This window comes from Brachyistius frenatus, unplaced genomic scaffold, assembly GCF_029030835.1.
Source record: "Brachyistius frenatus isolate BFR_SWC_R1_liver_20210118 unplaced genomic scaffold, ASM2903083v1 Contig_490, whole genome shotgun sequence".
Lineage (NCBI taxonomy): Eukaryota > Metazoa > Chordata > Actinopteri > Embiotocidae > Brachyistius > Brachyistius frenatus.
The window spans coordinates 32,446-60,381 of NW_027211089.1; the positions used below are offsets into that span (position 1 = coordinate 32,446).

Here is a 27,936-nt window from a genome sequence, read left to right on the forward strand (position 1 = left end):
GCAATTTGAAGCCTTCAGTTCGTATTGATGATTCAAATTATTATTTTACAGTACAGTAGTTATTTGTTAAAAAAAAAACATTTATACAGTACTTTTATTTGTTAAACAAATGCTTGGGCCTGTAAAAAGGTTTTGTTCTTTGGTTTCAATGTATTATGGAGTATTTCATTGTATAATAATTGTAAAAAAAATAAAGGTTACTACTTCACGGATTTCACCTATCACGGTCTCTATTTGGAACGTAACCCCCGCGATAAACGAGGGTTCACTGTACTTATTTAACTGTGGTCAAACTGCTTGGGTGTTATTTCAGAGTGCTGTCCTCCTCATATGTCCTGAATATGACTATACAGCCAGAAAAATCAAAACTTTGAAGACCGTCGTTTCTTGTCCAAAGGTTTAGTGAAATTAAAGATGTCAGGATCCCTGTCTGACCCTGGTGTCTGTTTGGTCCCCAGTCACTTCTCCTCATGTGTGTCTCTCATGTCTGTCTGTTTGTTAGTTTTCCCATGTGTTCTGTGTCTCCTGTCACCTCCCATGACCACACCTCTCACCAGTCTGAGCAGCTGCCACCACTCTCCCCAATCACCACCTGCAGGTGGCTCATTCCACTGATCACCTCACTGGACTATATGAACCCGGTTTCTGCAGTCATGAGTTGTCGGTCCATACTGCTAGTTAGTTACTGCCAGTGAGAGATTGTCACTACAAGTCATCCACTATCTGTTGCCAATCATACCAATCCGTCCGTTCCTGTTCCTGTCAGTCAGTCAGTCAGTGCTATCAGTCAGTGCTATCAGTCAGAGCTCCCAATCTCGTCTGATCTTGGAAACTAAGCAGGGTCGGGCCTGGTTAGTACTTGGATGGGAGACTGCCTGGGTATACCAGGTGCTGCAGTGCTATCAGTCAGTGTTGCCCGGTGACTCCAGTACCCAGTCTGTTGCCGCTCCCGCTGTGGAGGACCTCGGGATTCCCCCAGTGGAGCCACGCCCCGCTGCATTCAGCCTGCCTGTCTGTCTGCCTGCTGCTGTGTCTAAGACACTGCCTGGACCAGAGCTGGTGCCGGACGGATGTCCGACGCCGGACCACCAGTTTCCAGCTGGGTCGAGAACGCCGCTCCTCCTGTTTCTGTCTCCGGACGGGTCGCCGACGTCGGGCCACTATCTTCCGACCGGATCGATGACACCGTCCCTCCCGTTCCTGTCTCTGAATGGGTCGTCGGGCCACTAACTTCCGGCCGGATTGATGACGCCGTTCCTCCCGTTCTCGTCTTCAAACGAGTCACCGACGCCGGGCCACTGGCGCTCAGCCGGGTTAACGACGCCGCCCCTCTGTTTCCTGTCGCTGGACGGGTCGCCAACACCACGCCTCCAGCTCCTGCTTCTGGCTGGGTTGACGCCCCGCCTCCAGCTCCTGCCTGCAGCTGGGTCAACACCAAGGTCTAATTAAAAAGGATTTATTATACAACTTCTCCCAGTAAATGATTAAATGATAGATGTGTTTATGAATGAGAATGTACAAATTACTTCTGTTTACTGATGAAGTGAAAGAGGGAATTTGCTACCGGGCTAACGGATAAAGAACTGAATGAGTGAAATTTAAGTCGATAATACTATTTTAGAATTCGCCACCCTAAAGAAATGAACCAGCCTACTTTGTGATGTGACCACGGGCCGGAGACGGGTCCAGATGGTGTCGCTCGGAGGTCCGGTAGATGGGAGTCGAATAACGGTGGGTTTCCTCCCGTTCTCAGCTTCCAACCCATTCATCTGGCAGAAGCTGGCCCTCAGGTCCCATTGAGGTTGTCAGGCAGAGACGTCTCGGTCAGGCGGGACGTCTGCTGGTTGAGACTTGGGTCAGCGATTCACTAATTGTCACTACTTATAACTCTGATGAACACTTAGAGCTGGCCTGGACGCAGCGTTGACAAATTACTGATCGCGATAGAAGCTCGTCAAAATGGGTTGAATTAAGTACATGATCAGCGAAGTTGTTGACGTACTCTAAGACTTTGATTATTATGCGCACTAAAGCTTAACAAAAAGGCAGATATAAAAATGATTAAGTCAAAACTTTGTGAAACTCAAATGACTGAAAACTAAAACGAATCTTTAAATGAATCTTGAACGAATCTCAATGTAATCTAAAGCGAATCTTGTGATTTTAAAACAAATCTGAAGCGAATCTAAAAGAAAAACTAATCATGATGATCAGCTTGAGTCTCTCTTTTAAGCTAAAGAGGATGGACAAGGATCAGGGTGTCGAATTTCACCTTATTGATACCCCGTCTCGGGGAGAGGAGGGGGTGTCATGAGGAGGAAGTGTCACAAAAAAAGAGGTGAGGCGGTTCTTGGGGCTGGCAGACTATTACAGATGGTTCATCCCAGACTTTATGGAGCTGACCAGTCCCTTGACCGACCTGACCCGGAAAGGTGCCTCAGATCCAGTCCAGTGGACGGAGCAGTGCCAGTTGGCGTTTGAGAGGGTGAAACGGGCTCTCTGTGGGGAACCAGCTCCCAGTTTGTGTTCGAGAGGCAGAAACCCTCTCTAGCTTTAAGATTAGACTCAAAACGTTCCTTCTTGATAAAGCCTATAGTTAGGGCTGGCTCAGGTAGACCTGAACCAACCCTTCATTATGCTGTTATAGGCCGAGGCTGCTGGAGGACCTCGTTACATGCTGAGCTTCTTTTCTTTCCTCCTACTCTTTAACTGACTCATACCTCACCATCTTTTTCTCTCATAGTTTCTTATTATTATCTGTTGTCTCCATTCAGTTCCTTCACTCACGTAGTTTCTGTTCTTTCTTTTCCAGATGTCCCGTCATGTCTCTGCTCTGTGATTGTCGTCTCCACCAACAGTTCTTCTCTTCTATCTCTATGCTGTCCTTTTCTCTCTCTGCTCTCCTCTCACCCCAACCGGTCGAGGCAGATGCTCCGCCCACCTTTGATCCTGGTTCTGTCGGAGGTTTCTTCCTATTAAGAGGGAGTTTTTCTTCTCTCTGTTGGAGGTTTTTCTCCCTTAAAGAGGAGGGGTTTTTTTCCCTCCTAGCTTATGTAGGAATTGTTGAATTGTTGGTTTCTCTGTATAATATTGTAAAGTCTTGCTGTAAAGACTTTAATGTGTTAAGTGCCGTGAAATAACCTATGTTGTGATTTGGCGCTATATAAATGAAGTTGAATTGAATTGAACCACTCCTCCACACCCCTAACTTCTCTCTCCCCTTTACCCTGCAGGCTGATGCGTCGAACACAGGGCTCAGGGCCGTTTTGTCCCAGCAGGTATGGGGGGTCGACTGTCCCATTCTTTACATCAGCTGGAAATTATCGGAGAGGGAGGCCAGGTACAGTACGGTGGAGAAGGAGTGCCTGGCCATCCGGTGGGCAGTCGACTACCTGCTGGGACGCTCATTCACCCTCTGTTCGGACCACGCTCCGCTGCAGTGGCTCCACCGCATTAAGGCGGGGCGTGGTTAGCTCGACTGCAGGGGGGGAGAGAGGGAGGGAGTGGTTCAGGGAACGGTGCCGGGAGGAGGATAATTGGCGCAGCTGAACTGAATCGGGGGGAATTGGTTTCTTCCCTGATATAAGTGAGCAGAACCTGGTGAGGGGAGGAGGAGGAAGCAGCCTGGAAACGGACGCTCGGAGGCTGGGCAGGAGAGCGCCGACACCGGGTGTAACAGAGTGTGTGCAGCAGTGTGGATCACTCAAAAAAGCGAAACCATAAACCAAACTTTGTGGCTCAGCGTGTGTCGTCTGTCTACAGGGACCCCCACGGTAGCTCAGACGTGCTACACGGACATACAAGAGGAAGTGGAGGTGACTGTCAACTGTTTGTCACACTGTATAAAAGCTGAACTACGGAGGAGAGACTTCGAGCAATGCTGGACACCTTTCTTTGAGTGTACATGTATTTGCTCCTTCTTGCAAGAATAAATGTCCGATATGTTTGATTTTGAATCCAGCCTCTCAGTAATTTTTCTAACATAAATTGGTCCTTCGAGCCAGATCCCAACATCTCCTCTTCTCTACAGAAGTAGCCTGAAACCGTGCACGGGGGGGAGTCTGGGACTCCTGAGGAAAGACCTCCGCCCTGTTTCTTTATTGAAACAGTTTGGACATTGGTGAGGCCAGGACTAAATGGAGAGAGGAGGGGTGACAGGATACTAGGTAAGGGTGATTCACCATTAAACGTTGGACACCCGGGTAAGACTTTTTTTTTTTTTTTTTTTCTAAAGAGTTAGGTCAGGGACCTACTAAAGAGTCTGAGTAGACCATATAAACTAAAGAGTCTGAATAGACTAGGTAAACTAAAACTCACATGCGCAAAAGATAGGTCAGGGACCTACAGGTAACTACTTAAGAAAACTTCTGGAAGATGTAATACAAATAAATAGATACTGTGAGTGTCCAGTTGCTCAGGTGAACTCCATACAAACTGGTTGGCTCACAGGTAGCAAAAATGGGATCATGCTGTAGTAAGATTGAAGAGATACCTTTGGAGGGAGACATAACACGCATGCACTCAAAAGGTGTGGATAACATAAAATGTTTGAAAAAAATGGGAAAAGGAATACAGATTCAAGGGAAAACTGACAATGACAGCATGTAGAGAGTTGACAGAGAAGATGGAGAGCAAGTGTGAGGGAAATAAAAAAAAAGAAGGAAAAGGAGGTTTAAGAGAAGCAAAGGAATGGCTGACGGGCAGAGAACAGGAGAAAAGGGATGGAAAGGGAGAAGGAGAAACCAGAAAGAAGAAAAAAGAGAATGCAGAAAATGAAAGGGAAGGAGAAGGGCGTAAAGCTTTTAATGCACCAATACTATATCCAATAAATGAAATGCATTTCTCCTGGAAAAATGATGAGGATGATGATTATGTGGTACAAAAACGAACCAACATGGGACCGCGGCCCGATCCTCCTCCGTACCCTAACATGGGCGACATCCCAGTCGGAGTTGATCCCCCCGTTCCGCCTATTCCGCCTCCGGCTGCTCAGCCAGCTTCTGTCTCCGAACCAACGACACCGTCACCAAACTCCATTAAACTACAAATTACAAAATTAAAATGGTGCAGTGGAGCAACCAAACAAGTACACATGACCGACAAGAAGGCAAGCTGATACTCCCAAAAAGTCTATATAGATATGCGGCCCTTTTGAGCCAAGGGATAAACCATGTCTCAACAGGAGGGATGGTATCTATAATAAACCAAGCATTTACAACATATGGCTTTACAAACTACTAAAATGTTTTGTTTGGCATGTATTACATGTGCAAAACACAACCCCCAAGGAAACATGAGACCCACAAGGGGCCGGTTCCCTACACCAGAGTATCCAGTCCAGCATCTCTGCATGGATTTTATTGAATTAACACCATGCGAAGGAAAGAAATATTGCCTAGTTATTATCAACACCTTTTTCAAAGTGGGTAGAAATATTCCCAACTAAAACACCGGATGCATTGACCGTAGCAAAAGCGCTGACAAGGGACATTATACCACGATTTGGAATACCAGAAAAGATATTTTGCGACAACGGGACACATTTCGTGAACAACATTATAAAACACCTAGCTACAGCTTTCGGGTCACAGTAAAGAGATCACTGCTCATACCATCTACAGTCAGCAGGCCTAGTGGAAAGAACTAATGGGACGATCAAATTAAAATTGAGAAAGATGATGGCAGAAACAGGGTTGAATTGGATGAGATGCATTCCACTGGTAACATTAAATATGCATATTCTACCCGGTGTAAGAGGCATCTCACTGTTTGAAATGATACACGGACATCCCTGTCACATGCCACAACTTGGACTTTTTGTGGACAAGAAAGAGCCCACTGACCAGACGACTGCAAACTACATGGCCAAAATGTTAAAAAGAAAAGATATTATGTCGTCTTTTGTCCCTCCTACGCAGGTGGTGGAAAACCAGTCGATAGACCTAAAACCAGAGGACTGGGTTTTCATTAAGGTGATAAAAAAGAAATATTGGACCTCCGCCAGATGGGAAGGAGCTTTCGAGATACTCCTGGCTACCTCAACAGCAGTTCAGATTGCTGAACAGACCTCCTGAATACACCCCAGCCACTGCAGAAGGATGAGACCTTTGCCTGAACCACATAACAGACATACCAGATTAAGTAAGGCGGCATTCCCCTGTGGTGAAGTCTGGCTACAAAAGGAGGTGATACCAATAGGGGTACTTGTCTCAAACCAGTGAAGAAACCAACAAACACCCTGGCGAGTAGGTTCTGGTGAGCTTATTTTGGTACATCTGTGGATGGACAGTTCAGCTACAATGACTCAAGGCAGCATCACGTGGCATCCATTCAGGAGGATAGGACTCTGTGGCCTCAGAGGGACCTTTTGTCTTCTGACAGTCACAGCTCTGCTTGTAATACTCCCTATATCCCGGTAAGAAGCCCAATATAACATACCTGTTAATTAGACGACAATACCACAACAGGACCTCAGACTACTGACAAAGTTCGCCGCACTAAAAGGGCATTTGCAGGGGCTGGTGGAGAATATGCAAAGAACAAGGATCAGTACTGGGTACAGGGAGCATTAATTCTCACATTCACGGAAGGGCAACAGGCCAGTCCATCATTTGAGGCATGTGCGGTTCTTCCCTGCAAGGGGAAAGACCGTAACTTAGTTTGGTCAGACAAATATCTGTGTATGGTGTGCCAAAAGACTGACATAAGAGACATGTGCATGAGCTGGAAACAGGTCATGTGGACCACTAGCTCAAAGGGCTATGGGTATCCAGTACATGGTAGCATCTGTACCGACCTAAAACAACGACTATCTCTGATTAAGGGATCTACCGCACCAGGTTGCCACATACGAAACTGCAACACCTTAATACTGACACTGAAGAATCCAAAACAATGTGACTCCAGACTGTTAGTACGAGGGGCAGATGTACCTGGGACAGATCCAAAGGGCTTGATCCAAATAAATATAGTAAAACCAACCGCCACGGTATCCCGCCAAAGCGTTGCAAATACAAACTCGCATGTAGATCCTGTAGTCCAACGATTGAAAATAACTAAATTTACAGATGTGGTCACTAGAGACGGGATATGGTGATACCAATATGTGGCTACAGTGGATGCAGTACTCAACTCAGATGATGGGCAAAGCTGACTGCATTGTATGCTCTGAGGCACGCCCACACTTGGGTACTATACCACTCCCATACAGCCTGCACAGCGATCCTGCAGCTTTCAATTGTATCATGAGGCTGTTCTCCAGCGCCAGCCTGCCCACAAATCCCTTTTGTCACTTCTATCATTACCAGTTTCCACCAACATCGCCCACCACCAAACCACCGTTCTTCACCTCCTATGCAGGAAATTATACCTGCCTTCGTCGAATATTGGAGGGTGGCCGTTTGGTGGGAGACATGCACAAATCTGACTGTAATATCACCCTTGAGATGGACAACATCCGACACGCACAGCAGTGTACCCACACCACAGGCCGCACAGACATATTTTGGTGGTGTGGCACAAAGACTGTATTTAGCACTGCCCTTGAATTGGACAGGCATCTGTGCCCTCGTCCAATTGGTCCAACCGCTCTACATGTTGCCCGCAACCCCCCGGACATCGAGACAATTAGAGAATCCAGGGCATGGCCCCGAAAGGAGGGTCAAGCGCTCGACTCCTCCAGCCACATTTGACCCGAATATATATATCGATGGAATAGGCAGTCCCAGGGGGGTACCTGACAAGTACAAAGCCCGGAATCAAGGGGCAGCTGGGTTCGAGTCTTTATTCTTCTGGTGGGTAACAATAAATACAAATGTTGACTGGATCAATTACATTTATTATAACCAACAGCGTTTCGTCAACTATACACGTGATGCTGTTAAGGGCCTCAGCGAACAGCTCGATGCCACTAGTGTTATGGCATGGCAGAACCGCATGGCATTGGACATGCTGCTGGCTGATATGCAAAATGTTTGGCTCTGTATGTTGTATGTTTATTCCTAACAATACAGCACCAGATGGATCTGTCACCAAGGCTCTGCGGGGTCTTACCGCTCTAAGTGAGGAACTTGCTGTAAATGCTGGGATTGATGATCCTTTTTCCAGGATGATGGAATCTTGGTTTGGAAAATGGACAGACCTGTTCCTCACCTGTTTCACTAGTGTTGAAATAGTAGCAGCCATACTTATTATTTGTGGTTGTTGTTGTATTCCCTGTATCCGAGGATTGATCCAAAGACTAATCAATGTCACATTGACTAAACAGGACACACTTTATATGCAAATTCCTACAACTGACCAAACGTACGAGACCACTAATACGACACCGACTCCACCTACGACTGAACCACCCCCTTATGACGACGTATTTGTTCTCCTCCCTGGAGAGCAGGACATGTTCTCAGACACTGACATGTGACAAAATAATGGATCCCAGCTGAAACTTGAGAGAAGTAGCAATGGAGATGATGAAGTGTCAATGACTGAAGTCTGGTTGAACAGTATACAACAACAATTGTGTGATCAATATGATTTTCCGAATGATGATTCTTTTATTGTCATTTTTCAGTACATGTTATACCTTGTATAAACAGGAGGGATATGATGGAAAAATAATGAACTCGTCATACTTGTCAAATGTTTGTCTATCTGTTGCACAACATGGTTCTATAGTCTCTGTTACAACGTCTCTACCTTTATATTGTGACCTACGACCTCACTCAGTACTATCTACAAAACCGGACATACAAGAGGAAGTGGAGGTAACTGTCAACTGTTTGTCACACTGTATAAAAGCTGAACTACGGAGGAGATACTTTGAGCAATGCTGGACACCTTTCTTTGAGTGTACATGTATTTGCTCCTTCTTGCAAGAATAAATGTCCGATGTGTTTGATTTTGAATCCAGCCTCTCAGTAATTTTTCTGACAGTTAGGGCGGATGGCTCCCCGGCCTAAGTCGGGCGGTGGGGGTATGTGGTGGCGGGGCGTGGTTTTAGCTCAGCTGCAGAGGGGAGAGAGTGAGGGGGATGGTTCAGGGAACGGTGCCTGGAAGAGGATAATCAGCCTAGCTGAACCGAGTGGGGACTAATGAGCACAGCTGATCGGGATGTGGACTAATGATCTCTCTCCTATAAAGTGAGCAGGGAGAAGGAGGCTGGAGAGAGGTGAAGGCAGAAGGACATGACCAGCACTCGGGGGCACGGCAGCAGAGCGTGGGCGCAGGGACCGGGAGTGAGATTAATGAAAATAAACCTTGTTAAAAGGGAGACCTGTGTCTGGAGCGCATTTTGTCTGAGGAACCCACCCACCGTAGCATCGGACCCATTACAAATAGATAGGTTGATCTGATCTAATATGGAAGTATTAATTAAAGGGAAGACTTCCTTAAAAAGTTTAGTTGGGATGAGATCTAACAGACAGCTAGAGGATCCAGATGAAGAAATAATTCTAGTTAACTCAGAGAGCTCAACAGGAGAGAAATGTTCCAAGTTTACATCTGGTCCTACAGTTGCTTTCAGGGCTGCTGTGTTTAACATCACATCAGTGATGGCGTCAGGAAGGGTCGGCCCGATTCTCTCCCTGATAGTAAGAATTTTATTAGTAAAGAAGTTAATGACGTCATTACTGCTGAGAGCTGAAGGAATAGAGGGCTCAACAGAACTGGGACTCTTTGTCAGCCTGCTACAGTGATGAAAAGAAACCTGGGGTTGTTCTTGTTGTCCTCTATTAATGATGAATAATATAAAGTCCTGGCCTTACGAAGAGCTTTCTTATATATTATTAGACTCTCCTTCCAGACAGGTGAAATTCTTCTAAATTAGTGGAACTCCATTTCCTTTCCATCTTTCTAGTCGCTGCCTAGCAGAGCGTAGTTCTGAGTTGTACCATGGAGACAACTTCCTCTGGTTCATGACTCTCTTCTTCAGAGGGGCGACATCATCTAGAGTTGTAGCAGAGATACTGCAGTGTTTTCTACCAGATGATCCACTTGTGTGGGACTAAGATCAACGTAGATGTCTTCCACTGCTTTAACACACGGCATCGAAGAGGATAAACATGTAACTGCTTCCTTAAACTTGGCCACGACATCATCTGACAGACATCTACTGTAGTGGGATTTATTCCCACATGCTGTGTCGTCCATTATTGTAACTTCAAATGTTAATAAGAAGTGGTTCGACAAAACAGGGTTTTGAGGAAATACAATTACATTTTCAGTTTCCATCCCATCCGACATAACCAGATGGAGGGTGTGGTTACCACGGTGACGGGTTTATTTACATCCTGAGAAAAGCCTATAGAATCTAATAATGAGCTGAAAGTAGAACTGAGGCTGTCGTTGTCCACGTCAACATGAATGTTAAAGTCTCCCACTATCATCACTTTATCTGAACTCAGCACTAAATCTGATCAAAAGTCAGAATTCAGTTAGAAACTCTGAATAAGGACCAGGTGGGAGATAAACAACAACAATACAATCCGTTTCTCTGCTTTCCAGTTTGGGTGAGAGACTAAGAGTCAGACTCTCAAATGATTTATAATTAAGTTTCGGATTAATTGATAAACTAGAGTGGAAGATTGCTCCTCCTCCTCCTCCTCCCCCTCCTCCTCTTCCTCCTCAGCCTGAATCTCTAGGAATATGATAATGAATATGACTGGGAGGAGTTGCTTCATTAATCCTAACATATTCTTCCTGTTGCAGCCAGGTCTCTGTGAGACAGAGTAAATCAATCTGATGATCAGTTATCAAGTCATTTACTAACAGAGATTTAGACCAGAGAGATCTCATATTTAATAGTACCGACTCTGGCCCCGGGAAGACATCTGTCTCTGGCCCCAGGAAGACATCTGTCTCTGGCCCCGGGAAGACATCTGTCTCTGTCCCCTGGTTTCACTAACTTCATGTTAAACAGAGTCTCCAATAACCAGAGTTGGTTTCTCAGCAGGTGTTTCACAGAATGTGGAACATCAGTTGGAGACGTGAAGGTCGGTGGTGAACCGTGGGCTTCTTCTTAGGACGATGTCTCCTTCGTACTGTCCCCCAGCCGCCCGGCTGTTCGGGTGCTGCAGGGGACCGGCTGACTAAACCTGTATCCTGGACAGCTGTACACCTCCTCCCCCCTCCTCGTCCCTGATTAGTTCCTACTGCTAGCTGGTTGTTTAGCATGGTGCACAGCAGTGATTCTAATTCTGTGACCTTGGCCTCCAGAGCCCTAACTACACTCCTCCTCCTTCTCCTCCTCCTCCTCGGTGACCTTGGCCTCCAGAGCCCTAACTACACTCCTCCTCCTTCTCCTCCTCCTCCTCGGTGACCCTGGCCTCCTCCTCCTCCTCCTCCTCCTCCTCCTCGGTGACCCTGGCCCTCCTCCTCCTCCTCCTCCTCCTCGGTGACCCTGGCCTCCAGAGCCCTAACTACACTCCTCCTCCTCCTCCTCCTCCTCCTCCTCCTCCTCGGTGACCCTGGCCTCCAGAGCCCTAACTACACTCCTCCTCCTCCTCCTCCTCCTCCTCCTCGGTGACCTTGGCCTCCAGAGCCCTAACTACACTCCTCCTCCTTCTCCTCCTCCTCCTCCTCGGTGACCCTGGCCTCCAGAGCCCTAACTACACTCCTCCTCCTTCTCCTCCTCCTCCTCCTCCTTAGATTTAACAGGAGAATTGTTCAAGAAGAGAAAGTGTGAGTTTTAACTTGAGATTAGAAGAAGTGGAGAGAGTTAAGATACGTATAATTCAGGAAGAGAAGCTGAAATAACAGAGAGAAGTAACACTAGTCACAATATTTGTAGACAGGAAGTGATGCAATACGCTCACCGTGACGTCAGACGAGATTCTGACGAGGTCATGAGGAGGGGGTGTCATGAGGAGGGGGTGTCATGAGGAGGGGGTGTCATGAGGAGGGAGTGTCATGAGGAGGAGGTATCATGAGGAGGAGGTGTCATGAGGAGGGGGTGTCATGAGGAGGGGGTGTCATGAGGAGGAGGTATCATGAGGAGGAGGTATCATGAGGAGGAGGTGTCAGGAGGAGGAGGTGTCATGAGGAGGAGGTATCATGAGGAGGGGGTGTCATGAGGAGGAGGTATCATGAGGAGGAGGTGTCAGGAGGAGGAGGTATCATGAGGAGGAGGTGTCAGGAGGAGGAGGTATCATGAGGAGGGGTGTCATGAGGAGGAGGTATCATGAGGAGGGGGTGTCATGAGGAGGAGGTATCATGAGGAGGGGTGTCATGAGGAGGAGGTGTCAGGAGGAGGAGGTGTCATGTATAAAAGTCTATTGTTTCACTTCACCAACATGTTATGAGATATATTATTATCACAGATCACATTTTAACGATGAGGTCATTCTACCTAATTAATCAGATAGAGAGGTGAGAGAGGAGAAGAGTGAGAGAGAAGAGTGAGGGAGGAGGAGAAGAGTGAGAGAGGAGGAGAAGAGTGAGAGAGGAAGAGAAGAGTGAGAGAGGGGTGAGAGAGAAAGAGAAGAGTGAGAGAGAGAAGAGTGAGAGAGGGGTGAGAGAGGAAGAGAAAAGTGAGACAGGGGTGAGAGAGAAAGAGAAGAGTGAGAGAGGGGTGAGAGAGAGAGAGAAGAGTGAGAGAGGGGTGAGAGAGGAAGAGAAAAGTGAGAGAGAGAGAAGAGTGAGAGAGGGGTGAGAGAGAAAGAGAAGAGTGAGAGAAAGAGAAGAGTGAGAGAGGAAGAGAAAAGTGAGAGAGGGGTGAGAGAGAAGAGTGAGAGAGGAAGAGAAGAGAGAGAAGAGTGAGAGAGGGGTGAGAGAGGAAGAGAAGAGTGAGAGAGGAAGAGAAGGTAGGTAGGTAGGTAGGTAGGTATATACTTTATTAATCCCCGAGGGGAAATTTTTTTCGCCACAGCAGCATACATACAGGAGCAATAATAGAAACAATAGAATAAAATAATAATAGAATAGAATAATATAATAGAAAAGCAATAAAATAAAAAATATAAATATAAAATATAAAATGCACAGTACATACAGTATATATACAGTACATTAAATATCTATATATATTATATACAACAAACCAATAAACACAGTCAACATATATATATATATATATATATATATATATATACATACGGTACAGTATATATCTATATATATAATATACATATAATATACAAGCAACCAAGAAACACAGTCAACAGTCAAGAGAAGAGAGAGAGAAGAGTGAGAGAAGGGTGAGGGAGGAGGAGAAGAGTGAGAGAGAAGAGTGAGAGAAGACTAAAAGGTTGGATACTGTCACTTGTGGCAGAAGTTTGGGTTTTCATGAGGTAAAAGGGTGATAAAGAAGATCAGAGGAGTTTACCAACAGTTCACATCCTGCAGGCTTGTGGGAGTTGAAATCAGCTTGATGGGTCCTGCTGAGATCAGAGTGGCGGTGAGGAGATGTGGTGCTGGCACTTTAAAGCAGGTTCGCTACACATTCAATGATCAGATAGATAATCGAACATAAGCGAACAGTCTGGTGACAGCATTGATCTCAGCTTGCAGGATTGAACCGTCCTGTCCTCCTTCACTGATCACCACCTCCACCTGTAGAGAACAAAGGTGAACTGAGCGTGTGCAGAAACGTCCTCCATCAGCTGTCAGTCAGTGATGCAGCACATCAGAATAAAGAGCAGCAGGACTTCAGTCCTGAGACATGAGACATGGACAGGAGACAGGAGTCATGGACAGGAGAAATGAACAGAGCAGCAGGACTTCAGTCCTGTTCAGAGCAGCAGCAGCAGCCTGCTTCCTTACAGCTCTCATGTTCACGTGTTGGAGAGAACACGCTAAGCTCCGAGCTCACCAACCTGCACACAGTGTGAGGAAACAAAGTGCTGAGTCCTGATTTCTGGACTCCAGCAGGTGTTGAACACCACATGGTTCCTCATGGAAAGCTGGTTCTGTGATGTGCAGGCTGCAGTCAGACTGATCTCAGAGCTGTTCAGGGTTCCAATGAGAGAACCAACAGTCTGAGATCAGATGTGATGGACGAGGACCTTCGTCTCTCTACTTCCTGTCAGGCCGGCAGCCGGAATCAGCTTTACTTCCTGCACGCGTGAACTCAACAACAACAGTCGTCTCCATAGCAACTCAAACGCATCATCGCGACGAGCATCGGGCCGATCCGATTGGTCGACCGTTGTCTCTCTGTCTCCTCTCACAGCTGAACTGAGACGGTTTTCAGGAAACACTGGATCTTTGATACCAACTGGGTTTGTTACATCACTGAAGGCAGCACGGAGAGATGGACAGGAGACGTGAACAGGAGACATGGACAGGAGACGTGGACAGGAAACATGAAGGAGCTGCAGCTGCTGATTAAACAGAGAAGATCTACAACAGGAACAGACAGTGAACTTACTCCAGAGTCTCCAGACTACAGTGTGGACTCTCCAGAAAACCACACAGCTGCTTCACTCCTGAATACTGCAGCTTGTTTCCTCTCAGGTCCAGATGTTTCAGATGTTCCAGATGTTTCTGAAGGGAGGGGTTGGACTTCAGAGCTGAGACCAGAGAATCACAGCTGATCTCTGACAAACTGCAGCTCCTCAATCTGAATGAAGAATAAAAGCTGTGAGTTTAGAATCATTCAGTGTTTCATGGTGTGTTCAGAGCTGAAGAAGCTTCACAATGTACAAGTTTAGAAAATGGAAACTCCAAACAGCTGCAGGTTGAAACAGTGAAACAGAAGCAGTGAAGAAGAGCTCTCATTAATATGAAGGACAAGATGCTGCTGCTTCAATAAAGACGGAGTGACTTCAGCTCTTAAACTCTGCAGCTCCACCAGCGGCTCCATCGATACAAACTCATGTTGTCCAACAAACTGATCCCAGATTCCTCTGAAGATCCTCAAGTTTACAAAGAAAACAAACATATCGACTGAATGTGGAAGAAAAGTCCATCAGATGATCCAAACTACATCTACAACATGTGATGTGATCTGTTTGAATATTTCAGTCCAACATCATCACATGACTCCAGACCAGTGTGAACAAGCACATACTGAACATTTATTTGTTGCAGTCTGATGTTGTGAAAAGATTTAGCTTTTAATTTCAATGTCAGACTTTAAGGTGAAAATCCAGAGTTTCATAGTGTCAGGATCCCTGTCTGACCTTGGTGTGTCTCCCTCTGTTTGGTCCCCAGTCGCTTCTCCTCATGTTTTCTGTCAGTCCCTTGTCTGTTTGTTATTGTGTCCCCATGTGTTCCCTGTCCTCTTCTCCCCGCCTCCTGTCACCTCCCATGGCCACACCCCTCACCAGTCTGAGCAGCTGCTACCACTCTCCCCAATCACCACCTGCAGGTGGCTCATTCCATTAATCATCTCCCCGGACTATATCTGCCCTGCCCCTGCAGTCATGACTGCTCGTTACTACGTTACTAAGTGAGAGGTTGCCACTACCAGTCATCCACTATCTGTCGGCAGTCATACCCGTCGGTCTCTGTCCGTCCGTCCGTGTCTCTGTTCCTGTTCCGGTACCTGCTCCCCAACTGCTATTAGGAGGTGGAGAACAGCTGATCTCGGAAGCTAAGCAGGGTCGGGCCTGGTTAGTACTTGGATGGGAGACCACCTGGGTATACCAGGTGCTACAGTGCTATCAGTCGGTGCTGCAGTGCTATCAGTCAGTGCTGCCCGGTGACTCCAGTACCCAGTCTGTTGCCGCTGGCTGTGGAGGACCTCGGGATTCCCCCAGTGGAGCCACGCCCCCACTGTGTTCAGCCTGTCTGTCTGCCTGCGGTTCGCACCAGCTGGCGTCGTCTCTGGTGAGAGTCGGTGGAGTTTCCCTCCCGACTCAGGAGGAAAGACAGAGACTTTTGGTACCACCCTTGTACATACAATAAAGACTGTTTCTGAACTTATCCTGCCGGTTACCCAAGTCTGTGTGCCTGCGTTTGGGTCCAGATACACCTCACAACACACAGTTTCACAGTCGATCATACAGTGAAGGATGTTTCTTCTTCTATGAAGGTTTTAAATGTGGACGTTGCTCTGCCAGTCAGTGGACTAAACCAGAGAAGAAGAAAACAGACTTTCCCCTGAAGATCCTCAGTGTGGATCAGTAGAATATCAGCTGATGTCTGCAGTTTAGTGTCACCACAACTTTCACATCATGTTCATCTCAGCACAACTAAAACATGGAGTCTTACTTCAGAGTCTCCAGACTACAGTGTGGACTCTCCAGAAAACCACACAGCTGCTTTACTCCTGAATCCTGCAGATTGTTGATACTCAGATCCAGATGTTTCAGATGGGAGGGGTTGGACTTCAGAGCTGAACCCAGAGAATCACAGCTGATCTTTGACAAACTGCAGTCAATCAATCTGAATAAAGAATAAAAGATGGAGATAAAGATAAACAGATGAGTTGGACTGTTGACACCGACATGTCTTTTCATGTCCATGTGGACATGTGAGTGTTGTGTTCAAACACGTGTGAACTCCTGTGCTCAGACAAACATGCAGACGCTTTATTATTTTGTTTCTGTTTCAGTCTGAAGGTCTGAAGCTCATCAGGACTTTTCTGAAAGCTCTGAAGTTTATTCAGATTTGTGCTCAGAAATCTCCAACATGAACTAAAGTGTGACACATGAACAGAGAAGAACTGCAGCAGCAGCAGTCAGTGAACTGACCTCAGAGTCTCCAGACGACAGTTCGGACTCTCCAGACCAGCAGACAGCAGCTTCACTCCTGAATCCTTCAGCTGGTTGTTGGTCAGGTCCAGATGTGTGAGGTGGGAGGGGTTGGACTTCAGAGCTGAGGCCACGACTTCACAGTGAGTCTCTGAGAGTTCTTTACATCCTGTTAATCTGTGATGAGAGAATAAATAATATGTGTTATTATAAAAGCAGAAATCAGCGTTATAAACAATTCAGTTTGATTTATTTAACACTATATCAAAACTTTATTAATCTCAGAGCTCTTTAACAGAGTAAAGTTCTTTCTACAGAACCGCAGAACATCCCAGAGAGGAACCCAACAGTTCAACATGAGCGACAGCTGGAAGGAAAAAAAAAAACTTTAACAGGAAGAAACATCCAACAGAACCAGAACCAGAGGAGAAGAACATCTGTTAACAGAACCAGAACCAGCGGTGGAGAACATCTGTTAACAGAACCAGAGGTGGAGAACATCTGTTAACAGAATCTGAACCAGAGGGGGAGAACATCTGTTAACAGAACCAGACTCAGAGGAGGAGAACATCTGTTAACAGAACCCGAACCAGAAGTGGAGAACATCTGCCTCGACCGGTTCTTCTGTTCTCATTTACATCTTAAACAGCGTCCCAACGTTTTATGAAATGGGTTTGTATCTGGAGATCCGGCTGTTCCTGAAGATTTCTTTCTTATTGTTGAATTGGAGTTGAAACGTGAGAATAAAAGAATCTGTTATTTCTTCCAGCAGCAGTGAAGAAGTGAAGAAGTGAAACCAGGTTGTACAAACACTCCCTGAGATTCTTCATCTCCAAACTGTCTCTGAAGTGGCCGAGGCCTCTTAACGTCCTGCTGGATCAGATCCACTGACAGCTGGGAGCTTCTCTGGGCCTCAGACACAGTTTGACTGACAGCAGCTGTCGGATCGAGTGACACAAAGTACCATGAAAACGTTCAAGGACTCAGTGAAGGTGAGAAAGAAGATGGTAGATTTACAGGACTCAGGAATGTGTGGGAGACATTTCTAAACACCGGCAGACTCCACGATCATCAGTTCAAACAACTGGACATAAGTACAAGTTACTAGGAGGAGGAGCCACATCACCGAGGTCTGGAAGAAGACCCAACTGTCCCTCAGCAGAGAGGAAACTGGTTGGGATGGTCAGGAACAAGCCAAGAAGCAGCGAGGCCCAGATGGACCATGAAGTGGAAGCTGTTCAACACCAGAGTCTCCGTCTACAGTCAGCTGAGTTTTCCACTGCAGAGGACTGAGAGGCTGCCGTCCAACCAAGAAGCCTCTGCTCCAAAAGAGACACCTTCAAGCTGGACAACACATACAAACCTCACTTCCACTTCATCAGTGACCTGAGTGAAGTGACTGGATTTCACTGAGAGTTTATATTGTAGCGGTAGTAGTCCTGAATGCAGCTCTGTTACCACCTCACTAAATGCTGCATCACATGTTACAGGCTATTGTGCTGCTTTCTTTTTAATATCATGACAGACTTCACGGACACAAACTGAGCTCTCTGTTCACGACACCATGTGACAGCTGACGTAACACAAAGGATCAGAGCTGAATACAGCTCAGTGTCGTCAATACCCATCAGTTGAAAAAGGATGGATCGACCCGACTGGAACATCCCAACTAATGATCTACTGACAAATGAAAGGTTCACAGATCATGTAGAAATACCTGCAGATCAGCAGAAGAACAGTTTGACCATGTGATCAGCATTAATCACAACCAGCTAGAACAATCTCCATTTGAATCCTCACAGCTTCTTAAACAACACAACTGACCATCAGCTGTTTGAACTAAAGAAATACATCCTGTGTGTCTGTGAAGAACCAAACTACTGATCTGATTGATCACGTTAATGATCACATGTGGACTCACCGAGCCGTCCTGCAGTTCCTCACAGCTGGGATCAGTCTCAGTCGTCCCTCTGGTGATGTGTTGTACTTCATCAGGTCCAACTCATCCAGAACCTCCTCTGACATCTGCAGCATGAAGGCCAGACCTGAGCAGTGGATCTCAGAGAGTTTCTTCTCTGATCTGTTCTCTGACTTCAGGAACTCTTGGATCTCCTGATGGACTGAGAGGTCGTTCATCTCCATCAGACAGTGGAAGATGTTGATGCTTCTGTCTGGAGAGATGTTATCACTGTTCATCTCCTTCAGGTTGTTGATGGTTCTTTGGATGATCTCTGGATCGCTCTCTTTATGACCCAACAGGCCTCCTAACAGTCTCTGGTTGGACTCCAGAATGAGGCCATGAAGGAAGCGAACAAACAGGTCCAAGTGGCCATTTTCACTTTGGAGGGATTTTAGCATGACTCTCTTCAGGAAGTCATCTTGAGATGGGTCTCTGTCATCTTCTTCCAGGAAGTCATCGTGAGATGAGTCTCTGTCGTCTTCTCCCAGGAAGTCATCGTGAGATGAGTCTCTGTCGTCTTCTCCCAGGAAGTCATCTTGAGATGGGTCTCTGTCGTCTTCTTCCAGGAAGTCATCGTGAGATGAGTCTCTGTCGTCTTCTCCCAGGAAGTCATCTTGAGATGGGTCTCTGTCCTCTTCTCCCAGGAAGTCATCGTGATATGGGTCTCTGTCGTCTTCTTCCAGGAAGTCATCTTGAGATGGGTCTCTGTCGTCTTCTTCCAGGAAGTCATCGTGAGATGAGTCTCTGTCGTCTTCTCCCAGGAAGTCATCGTGAGATGAGTCTCTGTCGTCTTCTCCCAGGAAGTCATCGTGAGATGAGTCTCTGTCGTCTTCTCCCAGGGAGTCATCGTGAGATGAGTCTCTGTCGTCTTCTCCCAGGGAGTCATCGTGACATGAGTCTCTGTCGTCTTCTCCCAGGGAGTCATCATGAGATGAGTCTCTGTCGTCTTCTCCCAGGAAGTCATCGTGAGATGAGTCTCTGTCGTCTTCTCCCAGGGAGTCATCGTGAGATGAGTCTCTGTCGTCTTCTCCCAGGGAGTCATCGTGACATGAGTCTCTGTCGTCTTCTCCCAGGGAGTCATCATGACATGAGTCTCTGTCGTCTTCTCCCAGGGAGTCATCATGAGATGAGTCTCTGTCGTCTTCTCCCAGGGAGTCATCATGAGATGAGTCTCTGTCGTCTTCTCCCAGGGAGTCATCATGAGATGAGTCTCTGTCGTCTTCTCCCAGGGAGTCATCATGAGATGAGTCTCTGTATTTTTTTCCCAGAAAGCCCTGCAGCACCTTTTTGTTCCTGTTGGTGAAACAGTGGAACATGTAGACCGCAGCCAGAAACTCCTGAATGCTCAGATGAACAAAGCAGTAAACCGTTTTCTGGAAGATCACACACTCTCTCTTGAAGATCTCTGTACAAACTCCTGAGTACACTGAGGCCTCTGTGACGTCCAGACCGCACCGCTGCAGGTCTTCTTGGTAGAACATGATGTTTCCTTCCTCCAGTTGTTCAAACGCCAGCCTCCCCAGCTTCAGAAGAACTTCCCCGTCAGCCTCCATCAGCTCCTGTGGACTCGTCTCGTGTCCGTCGTACTTCTTCTTCTTCCTCTTGGTCTGAACCAGCAGGAAGTGTGAGTACATGTCAGTCAGGGTCTTGGGCAGCTCTCCTCTCTGCTCGGTGGTCAACATGTGGTCCAGAACCGTAGCGCTGATCCAGCAGAAGACGGGGATTCCACACATGATGTGGAGGCTCCTGGAGGTCTTGATGTGGGAGATGATGCTGCTGGACCGCTCTTCATCAGCAAACCTCCTCCTGAAATACTCCTCCTTCTGGGCGTCAGTGAAGCCTCGTACTTCTGTCAGTCTGTCCACACACTCAGGAGGGATCTGATTGGCCGCCGCGGGTCGGGAAGTTATCCAGACGAGAGCCGAGGGAAGCAGATTCCCCTCGATGAGGTTGGTCAGCAGCACGTCGACGGAGGACTCGTGAGTGACATCAGCCAGCTTCCTGCTGCTGAAGTCCAGAGAGAGTCTGCTTTCATCCAGGCCGTCCAAGATGAACAGAAGCTTCCAGACAGCGAGCTGCTCTGCTGAGACCTTCTGTAATGTTGGATGGAAAACACGGAGCAGCGTGAGAAGACTGTACCGCTCATCTCGGATCAAGTTCAGCTCCCTGAACGACAGCAGAATCACCACGCTGACGTCCTGGTTCTCCGAGCCCTCAGCCCAGTCCAGACAGAACTTCTGCACCGAGAAGGTTTTTCCAACACCGGCTACGCCGTTGGTCAGAACCACTCTGATGGATCTCTGATGGTCAGGGAAGGCTTTAAAGATGTCGTGGCACTTGATTGGAGTGTCTTGGAGGATCTTCTTCTTGGTCTCCAGCTGCCTCACCTCATGTTGGGTATCAACCTCTTCACTCCGTCCCTCTGTGATGTAGAGCTCCGTGTAGATCCTCTTCAGGAGGGTTCCACTTCCTCTTTCATCACTTCCTTCAGTTACATGTTCACATCTCCTCCTCACACTGATCTTATGTTCATCTAAAACCTGCTGCAGACCAACATCTGGACAAAGAAGAGAACATCTGTCAGACTAAAGAAAGAGAAGCTGCACATAAACCAAAGACAGGAAGAGGAACCTGGTTCAGTTCTGTTGGATTTACAATCATTTAAATGTCTAACAAACGAGACGGTATAAAACAACAGGTCCAGTTTTCAGAACCGAGTCCTCAGCAGACAGATGGACAGTCTTACTTTGTACAGTGCTGGTCTGACTGTCTGTCTGCGGTCCAGGTCTGGTTCTGGATCTTTTTCCACACTTTGGACAGGAGGAGTCTCCTGATGGAGCTGACTGGTCCCAGTAGGAGGTGATACACCGTCTGCAGAACCGGTGTCCACAGCTGGTGGAGACGAGATCCTCCAGGACATCCTGACACAGAACACAGCAGGACAGCTGCTGGTCCTCAGAGACACCCCTCCTCTTCCTCACTCTGTCAACATATTTCTTCATCACTACAGTAATCTGATGATGGTTGTTCAAACTATCAGGGTTGAATGTCTAGAAGCTCAGAAGACCCAGAGGACAGTAAAAGTGAAGCTACTTCTCTGTTTGGATTCAGCAGTCAGTCTGTGATGAAGATGATGCTTCCTTGTGTTTCCACTGTCCTGCTTTCAGATACTCTGATGAGCTGCTCTTCCTGTCAGGCTGTCTCATTAAAAACTGAATGATCTACCTGCAGTTCTCTATTGATACAAACACTTCACTTCCTGCTGCCCCTTCACAGTAAAAGCCTTCCCCGTGTTACAGTCAGTGTGGCAGTGCAGCCTGGGTTAGTTCAGTCTGAACTCAGGTCAGAAGAGCTTTAATAAACTGAGACAGAGCAGGAACTGTGGAGGCTGTGGCTCAGATGGTAGAGTGGGTTGCACACTAATCAGAAGGTTGGTGGTTCAATCCCCAGCTCTTTCTGTCCACATGCCTAAGTATCTTTGAGCAAGTCACTGAACCCTAAATTGCTCCCGATGGTGTAAGTCGCTTTGGATAAAAAGCGTCAGCTAAATGTAATGTAACTGTGGTGACTCTGCTTTTTTCTACATCATTCTTTTTATGTTTTCTTTTCATGTCTCTGCTTCTGTCAGCGACCAAATGAAACATGAATGAAACACAAATATTGAAACCAGAGAAGCCGTCTGAATCAGATGTTGTTTGCAGAGAAACTTTATAGAAGTTCTGCCCTCAGATGTTTGTTCTGGACCTCAGATCAATCTACTGTCTGATGGAGAGAATCGAAGCTCAGAGGTCCACTTACTAAAGCTTTCAGGTATTTATAGGCTCAAACATATTTTCAGTGCAACAACTGAAATACTTTGTTGAAGTGTGAAATGTAAAATAGGTTTTCTGGTGTTCTGCAACAGAAATACGTTAAAACTAAAATCCTCCTGTTTCAAACTGCAATAGTTCTGCTTCATGATTACAAATATTTCAGGAGATCATTTTAACTTCATGCTCAAATAATCATCTTCTATCTGGTCAGTTTACAACAACACAACTCTTACTTTGTGTCTGAAGGTCCTGGTTCAGGACTGAAGGTCAGAGGATGTGCTTTGGACTGATCACTCTTCAGAGACAGACACATGGATCCTGGAGACGCTGCTCTCTGGCTGAGGAACTTATCTCTGCAAACACAAACATATTTTTATTCATTTTGTTCTGACCTGTGAAACAAATGAACATCAACAAAACATGAATTAAAATAAAACAAAGTCCTGATTGTAACAAACAGCTGCTGATGTTTCTGCACTTCTTGTCCTTATTGATTCTTTCCCTTCAGTTCAAGTTGATCTCACACATGGAGGTCTGTCTGTTTCTTTATTACCATGATGACAGTGAACACCACATCCTGCTGCAGGCTTCATCTGACCACAACATGATGCCCTGAACTCAGTCTATCTGCAGCATTCAGTCCCCTTTCTAATGAATACTGTATCTTTATCCTGACTCAGCATAACTCACCACTGTTAACAGTCAAACAATGTTGCTCAGACAAAGTCCTCAGTTAATCTTTGACAGATGAAACTCTCTACTTCGGTTGTAGAGTTGTCACGCGTATGGTCTCTTTGCTGACTCATTTTAGTGTGCAGGGATCTGATTGGCTGCTGCAGGTCAGGTTATCAGTTTGGAGGTTCAAAGGTTTGTAGCAGATCTCTTACTCTGAGTCTGAAGGTCCTGGTTCACAACTGAAGGTCAGAGGATGTTCTTTGGATCGATCACTCTTCATAGACAGACAGATGGATCCTGGAGACTCTTCTGTCCATCTGTAGAACTGATCTCTGCAAACACAAACATGTTTCTGTCTTCATGTGTTCACTAACTTTAATCAATCAGGTCTCTAGTTTTGTCAGGATCCCTGTCTGACCTTGGTGTGTCTCCCTCTGTTTGGTCCCCAGTCACTTCTCCTCATGTGTGCTGTCAGTCCCTTGTCTGTTTGTTATGGTGTCCCCATGTGTTCTGTGTCCTCCTCTCCCCGCCTCCTGTCACCTCCCATGGCCACACCACTCACCAGTCTGAGCAGCTGCCACCACTCCGAGCAGCTGCCACCACTCCCACTGATAACCACCTGCAGGTGGCTCATTCCATTAACCACCTCCCCAGACTACATCTGCCCTGCCCCTGCAGTCATGAGGGGTCGGTCCATACTGCCAGAGAGAGGTTGTCACTGCCAGTCATACCAGTCCGTCCATTCCTGTTCCTGTTCATGCTCCTGTTCCTGCTCCCGTTCTGCTACCAGTCGGTGCTGCCAGTCAGTGCTGCTCGGTCACTCCAGTACCCAGTCTGTTGCCACTCGCTGTGGAGGACCTCGGGATTCCCCCAGCGAAGCCACGCGCTGCGCTCAGCCTGTCTGTCTGCCTGCTGCCATGTCTACAGCTCCCTCCCAGACATTGTCCGGACCAGAGCTGGTGCGGGTTCGCACCAGCTGGCTTCGTCTCCAGTGAGTCGGTGGAGTTTCCCTCCCGACTCAGGAGGAAAGACAGACTTTTGGTACCACCCTTGTACAAACAATACTGTTTTTGAACTTATCCTGCCTGTTACCTGAGTCTGTGTGCCTGCATTTGGGTCCAGATACACCTCACCTCATAACAGGTTTCCTCTCAACATGTCTAATAAGTGAATCATTAACAACAATCTCTTACTTTGAGTCTGAAGGTCCTGGTTGATGACTGAAGGTCAGAGGATGTTCTTTGGACCGATCACTCTTCATTGACAGAGGGCTGGATCCTGGAGACTCAGCTTGGTTCTCCTCTTCCTCCCCACAAACACTCATCTTCTGGACTTCAGTCATTGTGAGAGGAAAACCAGAAACACTGACTGAGAGCTCATAACACCGGAATCAGGACAAAGCGTGTGTTTAAGAGTCCACACACAAGTTTTAATCTCTTTCTTTCAGCCTGGTACATTATCTCTCTTCTCTTCATTTTCTTCATGTTTCCATCACTTCTTTTCCTCGAAAATGATGTAAGTATGAGTCACGTGTCTTTCAATTCAATTTTATTTATGTAGCGCCAAATAAATAACATAGGTTATTTCATGGCACTTAACACATTAAAGTCCTTACAAAAAGACTTTACAACATTATACAGAGAAACCCAACAATTCCCACATAAGCTAGGAGGGAAAAAAACTCATTTTTAAAAGGGAGAAAAACCTCCAACAGAAAAACTCCCTCTTAACAGGAAGAAACCTCCAACAGAACCAGGATCAGAGGTGGACGGCCATCTGCCTCGACCAGTTGGAGTGAGAGGAGAGCAGAGAGAGAAAAGGACAGCATAGAGATACAAGAGAAGAACTGTTGGTGGAGACGACAATCACAGAGCAGAGACATGCAGCTCCATGACGGGACATCTGGAAAAGAAAGAACAGAAACTACACGAGTGAAGGAACTGAATGGAGACAACAGATAATAAGAAGAAACTATGGGAGAGAAGAAGATGGTGAGGTATGAGTCAGTTAAAGAGTAGGAGGAAAGAAAAGAAGCTCAGCATGTAACGAGGTCCCCCAGCAGCCTCGGCCTATAACAGCATAACTAAGGGTTGGTTCAGGTCTACCTGAGCCAGCCCTAACTATAGGCTTTATCAAGAAGGAACGTTTTGAGTCTAATCTTAAAGCTAGAGAGGGTTTCTGCCCCTCCAACACAAACTGGGAGCTGGTTCCACAGGGGAGGAGCCTGAAAACTGAAGCTCCGCCTCCCATTCTACTTCTGGAAACTCTAGGAACCACAAGTAGACCAGCGTACTGAGAGAGAAGTGCTCTGCTAGGATTATATGGTTCTATAAGATCTCTAAGATATGATGGAGCCTGGTCATGTAGGGCTTTGTAAGTCATCAAGATCATTTTAAATTCTATTCTTGATTTCACAGGAAGCCAGTGAAGAGAAGCTAAAACTGGAGAAATATGATCTCTCTTGCTAAATCCCGTCAGTACTCTTGCTGCAGCATTTTGGATCAGCTGCAGGTTTTTAATGAGTAATTTGGACATCCTGACAACAAGGAATTACAATAATCTAGTCTAGAAGTAACAAACACATGAATGAGTTTTTCTGCGTCACGCTGAGGATGATTTTCCTGATTTTATTAATATTACGTAGATGAAAGAAGGCAGTTCGGGAGATTTGCTTTATATGGTGTCTAAAGGACAAATCCTCATCAATGATGACTCCAAGGTTCCTCACAGTTTTGCTGGAGGCCAAGACAACGTCATCTAGAGTAACTAAGTGATTACAGAAAGAGTTTCTGAGATGTTTAGGACCAAGTACAAGAACTTCTGTTTTGTCTGAATTTAGAAGCAGGAAGTTTTTGGTCATCCAGGCCTTTATGTCTTTTAGACAGGCTTCAAGTTTTACTAACTGATTAGTTTCATCTGGTTTTATAGAAAGATATAGCTGAGTGTCATCTGCATAACAATGGAAGTTGATGCAGTGCTTCCTGATGACATCTCCTAATGGAAGCATGTACAAAGTAAAAAGTATTGGGCCTAACACTGAGCCTTGTGGAACTCCATAACTAACTCTTGTTTGTCTGGAATATTCATTGTTGACATGGACAAACTGGAATCTATCTGATAAGTAGGATTAGAACCAGTCTAATGCAGTTCCTTTAATCCTCGTAACGTCTTCTAATCTTCTAATCGTTCGGGCTGGCTCAGGTAGACCTGAACCAACCCTTAGTTATGCTGTTATAGGCCGAGGCTGCTGGGGGACCTCGTTACATGCTGAGCTTCTTTTCTTTCCTCCTACTCTTTAACTGACTCATACCTCACCATCTTCTTCTCTCTCATAGTTTCTTCTTATTGTCTGTTGTCTCCATTCAGTTCCTTCGCTCGTGTAGTTTCTCTTCTTTCTTTTCCAGATGTCCCGTCATGGAGCTGCATGTCTCTGCTATGCGCTTGTCGTCTCCACCAACAGTTCTTCTCTTCTATTTCTACGCTGTCCTTTTCTCTCTCTGCTCTCCTCTCACCCCAACCGGTCGAGGCAGATGGCCGCTCACCTCTGATCCTGGTTCTGTTAACAGATGCTCCGCCCACCGCTGATCCTGGTTCTGTCGGAGGTTTCTTCCTGTTAAAAGGAGTTTTTCCTTCCCACTGTTGGACCTTTTTCTCCCTTAAAAGAGGATTTTTTATTTTTTTTTCCCTCCTAGCTTATGTGGGAATTGTTGAATTGTTGGGTTTCTCTATAATATTGTAAAGTCTTGCTGTAAGGACTTCAATGTGTTAAGTACCATGAAATAACCTATGTTGTGATTTGGCGCTATATAAATAAAGTTGAATTGAATTAATCTCTGTAATAAGATCGTATGATCAATCGTATCAAAAGCAGCACCGAGGTCCAGAAGAACAAGTACAGAGACGAGTCCATTATCTGAGGCTAATAAAAGGTCATTAGTAACTTTCACCAGAGCTGTTTCTGTGCTATGATGAACTCTACTGAAAATCTTCAAACAGATCATTTCTTTGTAAATGATCACAAAGTTGATTTGCAACAACTTTTTCAAGGATTTTAGAAATAAACATCAGGTTGTAAATTGGTCTGTAGTTTCCTAAAACAGCTGATTAAGAGTCAACTTTTTAAGTAAAGGTTTAATTATAGCCACTTTAAAAGCCTGCGGTACATAACCAGTTACAATAGATAGGTTGATCTGATCTAATATGGAAATATTAATTAAAGGGAAGACTTCCTTAAAAAGTTTAGTTGGGATGAGATCTAACAGACAGCTAGAGGATCCAGATGAAGAAATAATTCTAGTTAACTCAGAGAGCTCAACAGGAGAGAAATGTTCCAAGTATACATCTGGTCCTACAGTTGCTTTCAGGGCTGCTGTGCTTAACATGACAGATCACATCTTTATAGCTGGTACTCAGTAATTATGACTATTACAGAAACTAAATTAAGAGTATTTTACTGCTGACAGACAGCTGACTCCTCCTCTCCCTGACTAACAGGATCCATGACACAGGTTTAACTGGAAATGAAAAATCTTTGAAAGATTTCTTCCTTTATCAATCAGATGTACAGCGGCCACACATCCAACAGTTTGAACTTGGTGATTTTGTCTCGTGTTTGAATCTGTTTCCTGCTCACGGTGTGAAGCAGTTTCAGAGGAGCTGGATAGGCTGAAGTCTTTGTAACCACAGATGGATCAAACTGATGAGCTCATTCAGACTCCTCTTCCCTCCACAGTCCACAGGGAGAAAAGGGACGGTCAGACTGACAGTAAAATAATAATTAAGTTGTGTTAACACTTACCCTGTCCCGGCAGTCAGTTTTCCTCCTTCTGATCCGCCGTCTCAATATGGAGTCGAAACA

The 27,936-nt window shown here is 46.0% G+C and overlaps 1 protein-coding gene across 1 annotated transcript; it reads right to left on the minus strand.

The window, feature by feature from the left end:
* Nucleotides 1-277: 277 nt before the first annotated feature.
* Nucleotides 278-27,934, minus strand: LOC138614378 (protein NLRC3-like). Its single transcript, XM_069687781.1, has 13 exons — nucleotides 27,877-27,934; nucleotides 24,272-24,410; nucleotides 23,291-23,410; nucleotides 22,637-22,756; nucleotides 21,338-21,573; nucleotides 19,362-21,148; nucleotides 18,553-19,010; nucleotides 16,632-16,808; nucleotides 16,150-16,323; nucleotides 14,363-14,554; nucleotides 13,319-13,545; nucleotides 1,655-1,837; nucleotides 278-1,423 (listed from the first exon to the last, which is right to left on the minus strand). Exons 2-11 carry the CDS (start codon nucleotides 24,400-24,402, stop codon nucleotides 13,533-13,535), a joined length of 3,408 nt encoding a protein of 1,135 aa, XP_069543882.1. The 5' UTR covers nucleotides 24,403-24,410; nucleotides 27,877-27,934; the 3' UTR covers nucleotides 278-1,423; nucleotides 1,655-1,837; nucleotides 13,319-13,532.
* Nucleotides 27,935-27,936: the final 2 nt, after the last annotated feature.

Coding starts and splice junctions, on each gene's coding strand:
- LOC138614378 (XM_069687781.1), bottom strand. CDS start 24,402: ATGAGTGTTTGTGGGGAGGAAGAGGAGAACCAAGCTGAGTCTCCAGGA. Junction 22,757..23,290: donor CCAGGACCTTCAGACTCAGA/GTAAGAGATCTG, acceptor TTGTGTTTGCAG/AGATAAGTTCCTCAGCCAGA. Junction 16,324..16,631: donor TGTCGTCTGGAGACTCTGAG/GTCAGTTCACTG, acceptor TTCTTTATTCAG/ATTGATTGACTGCAGTTTGT.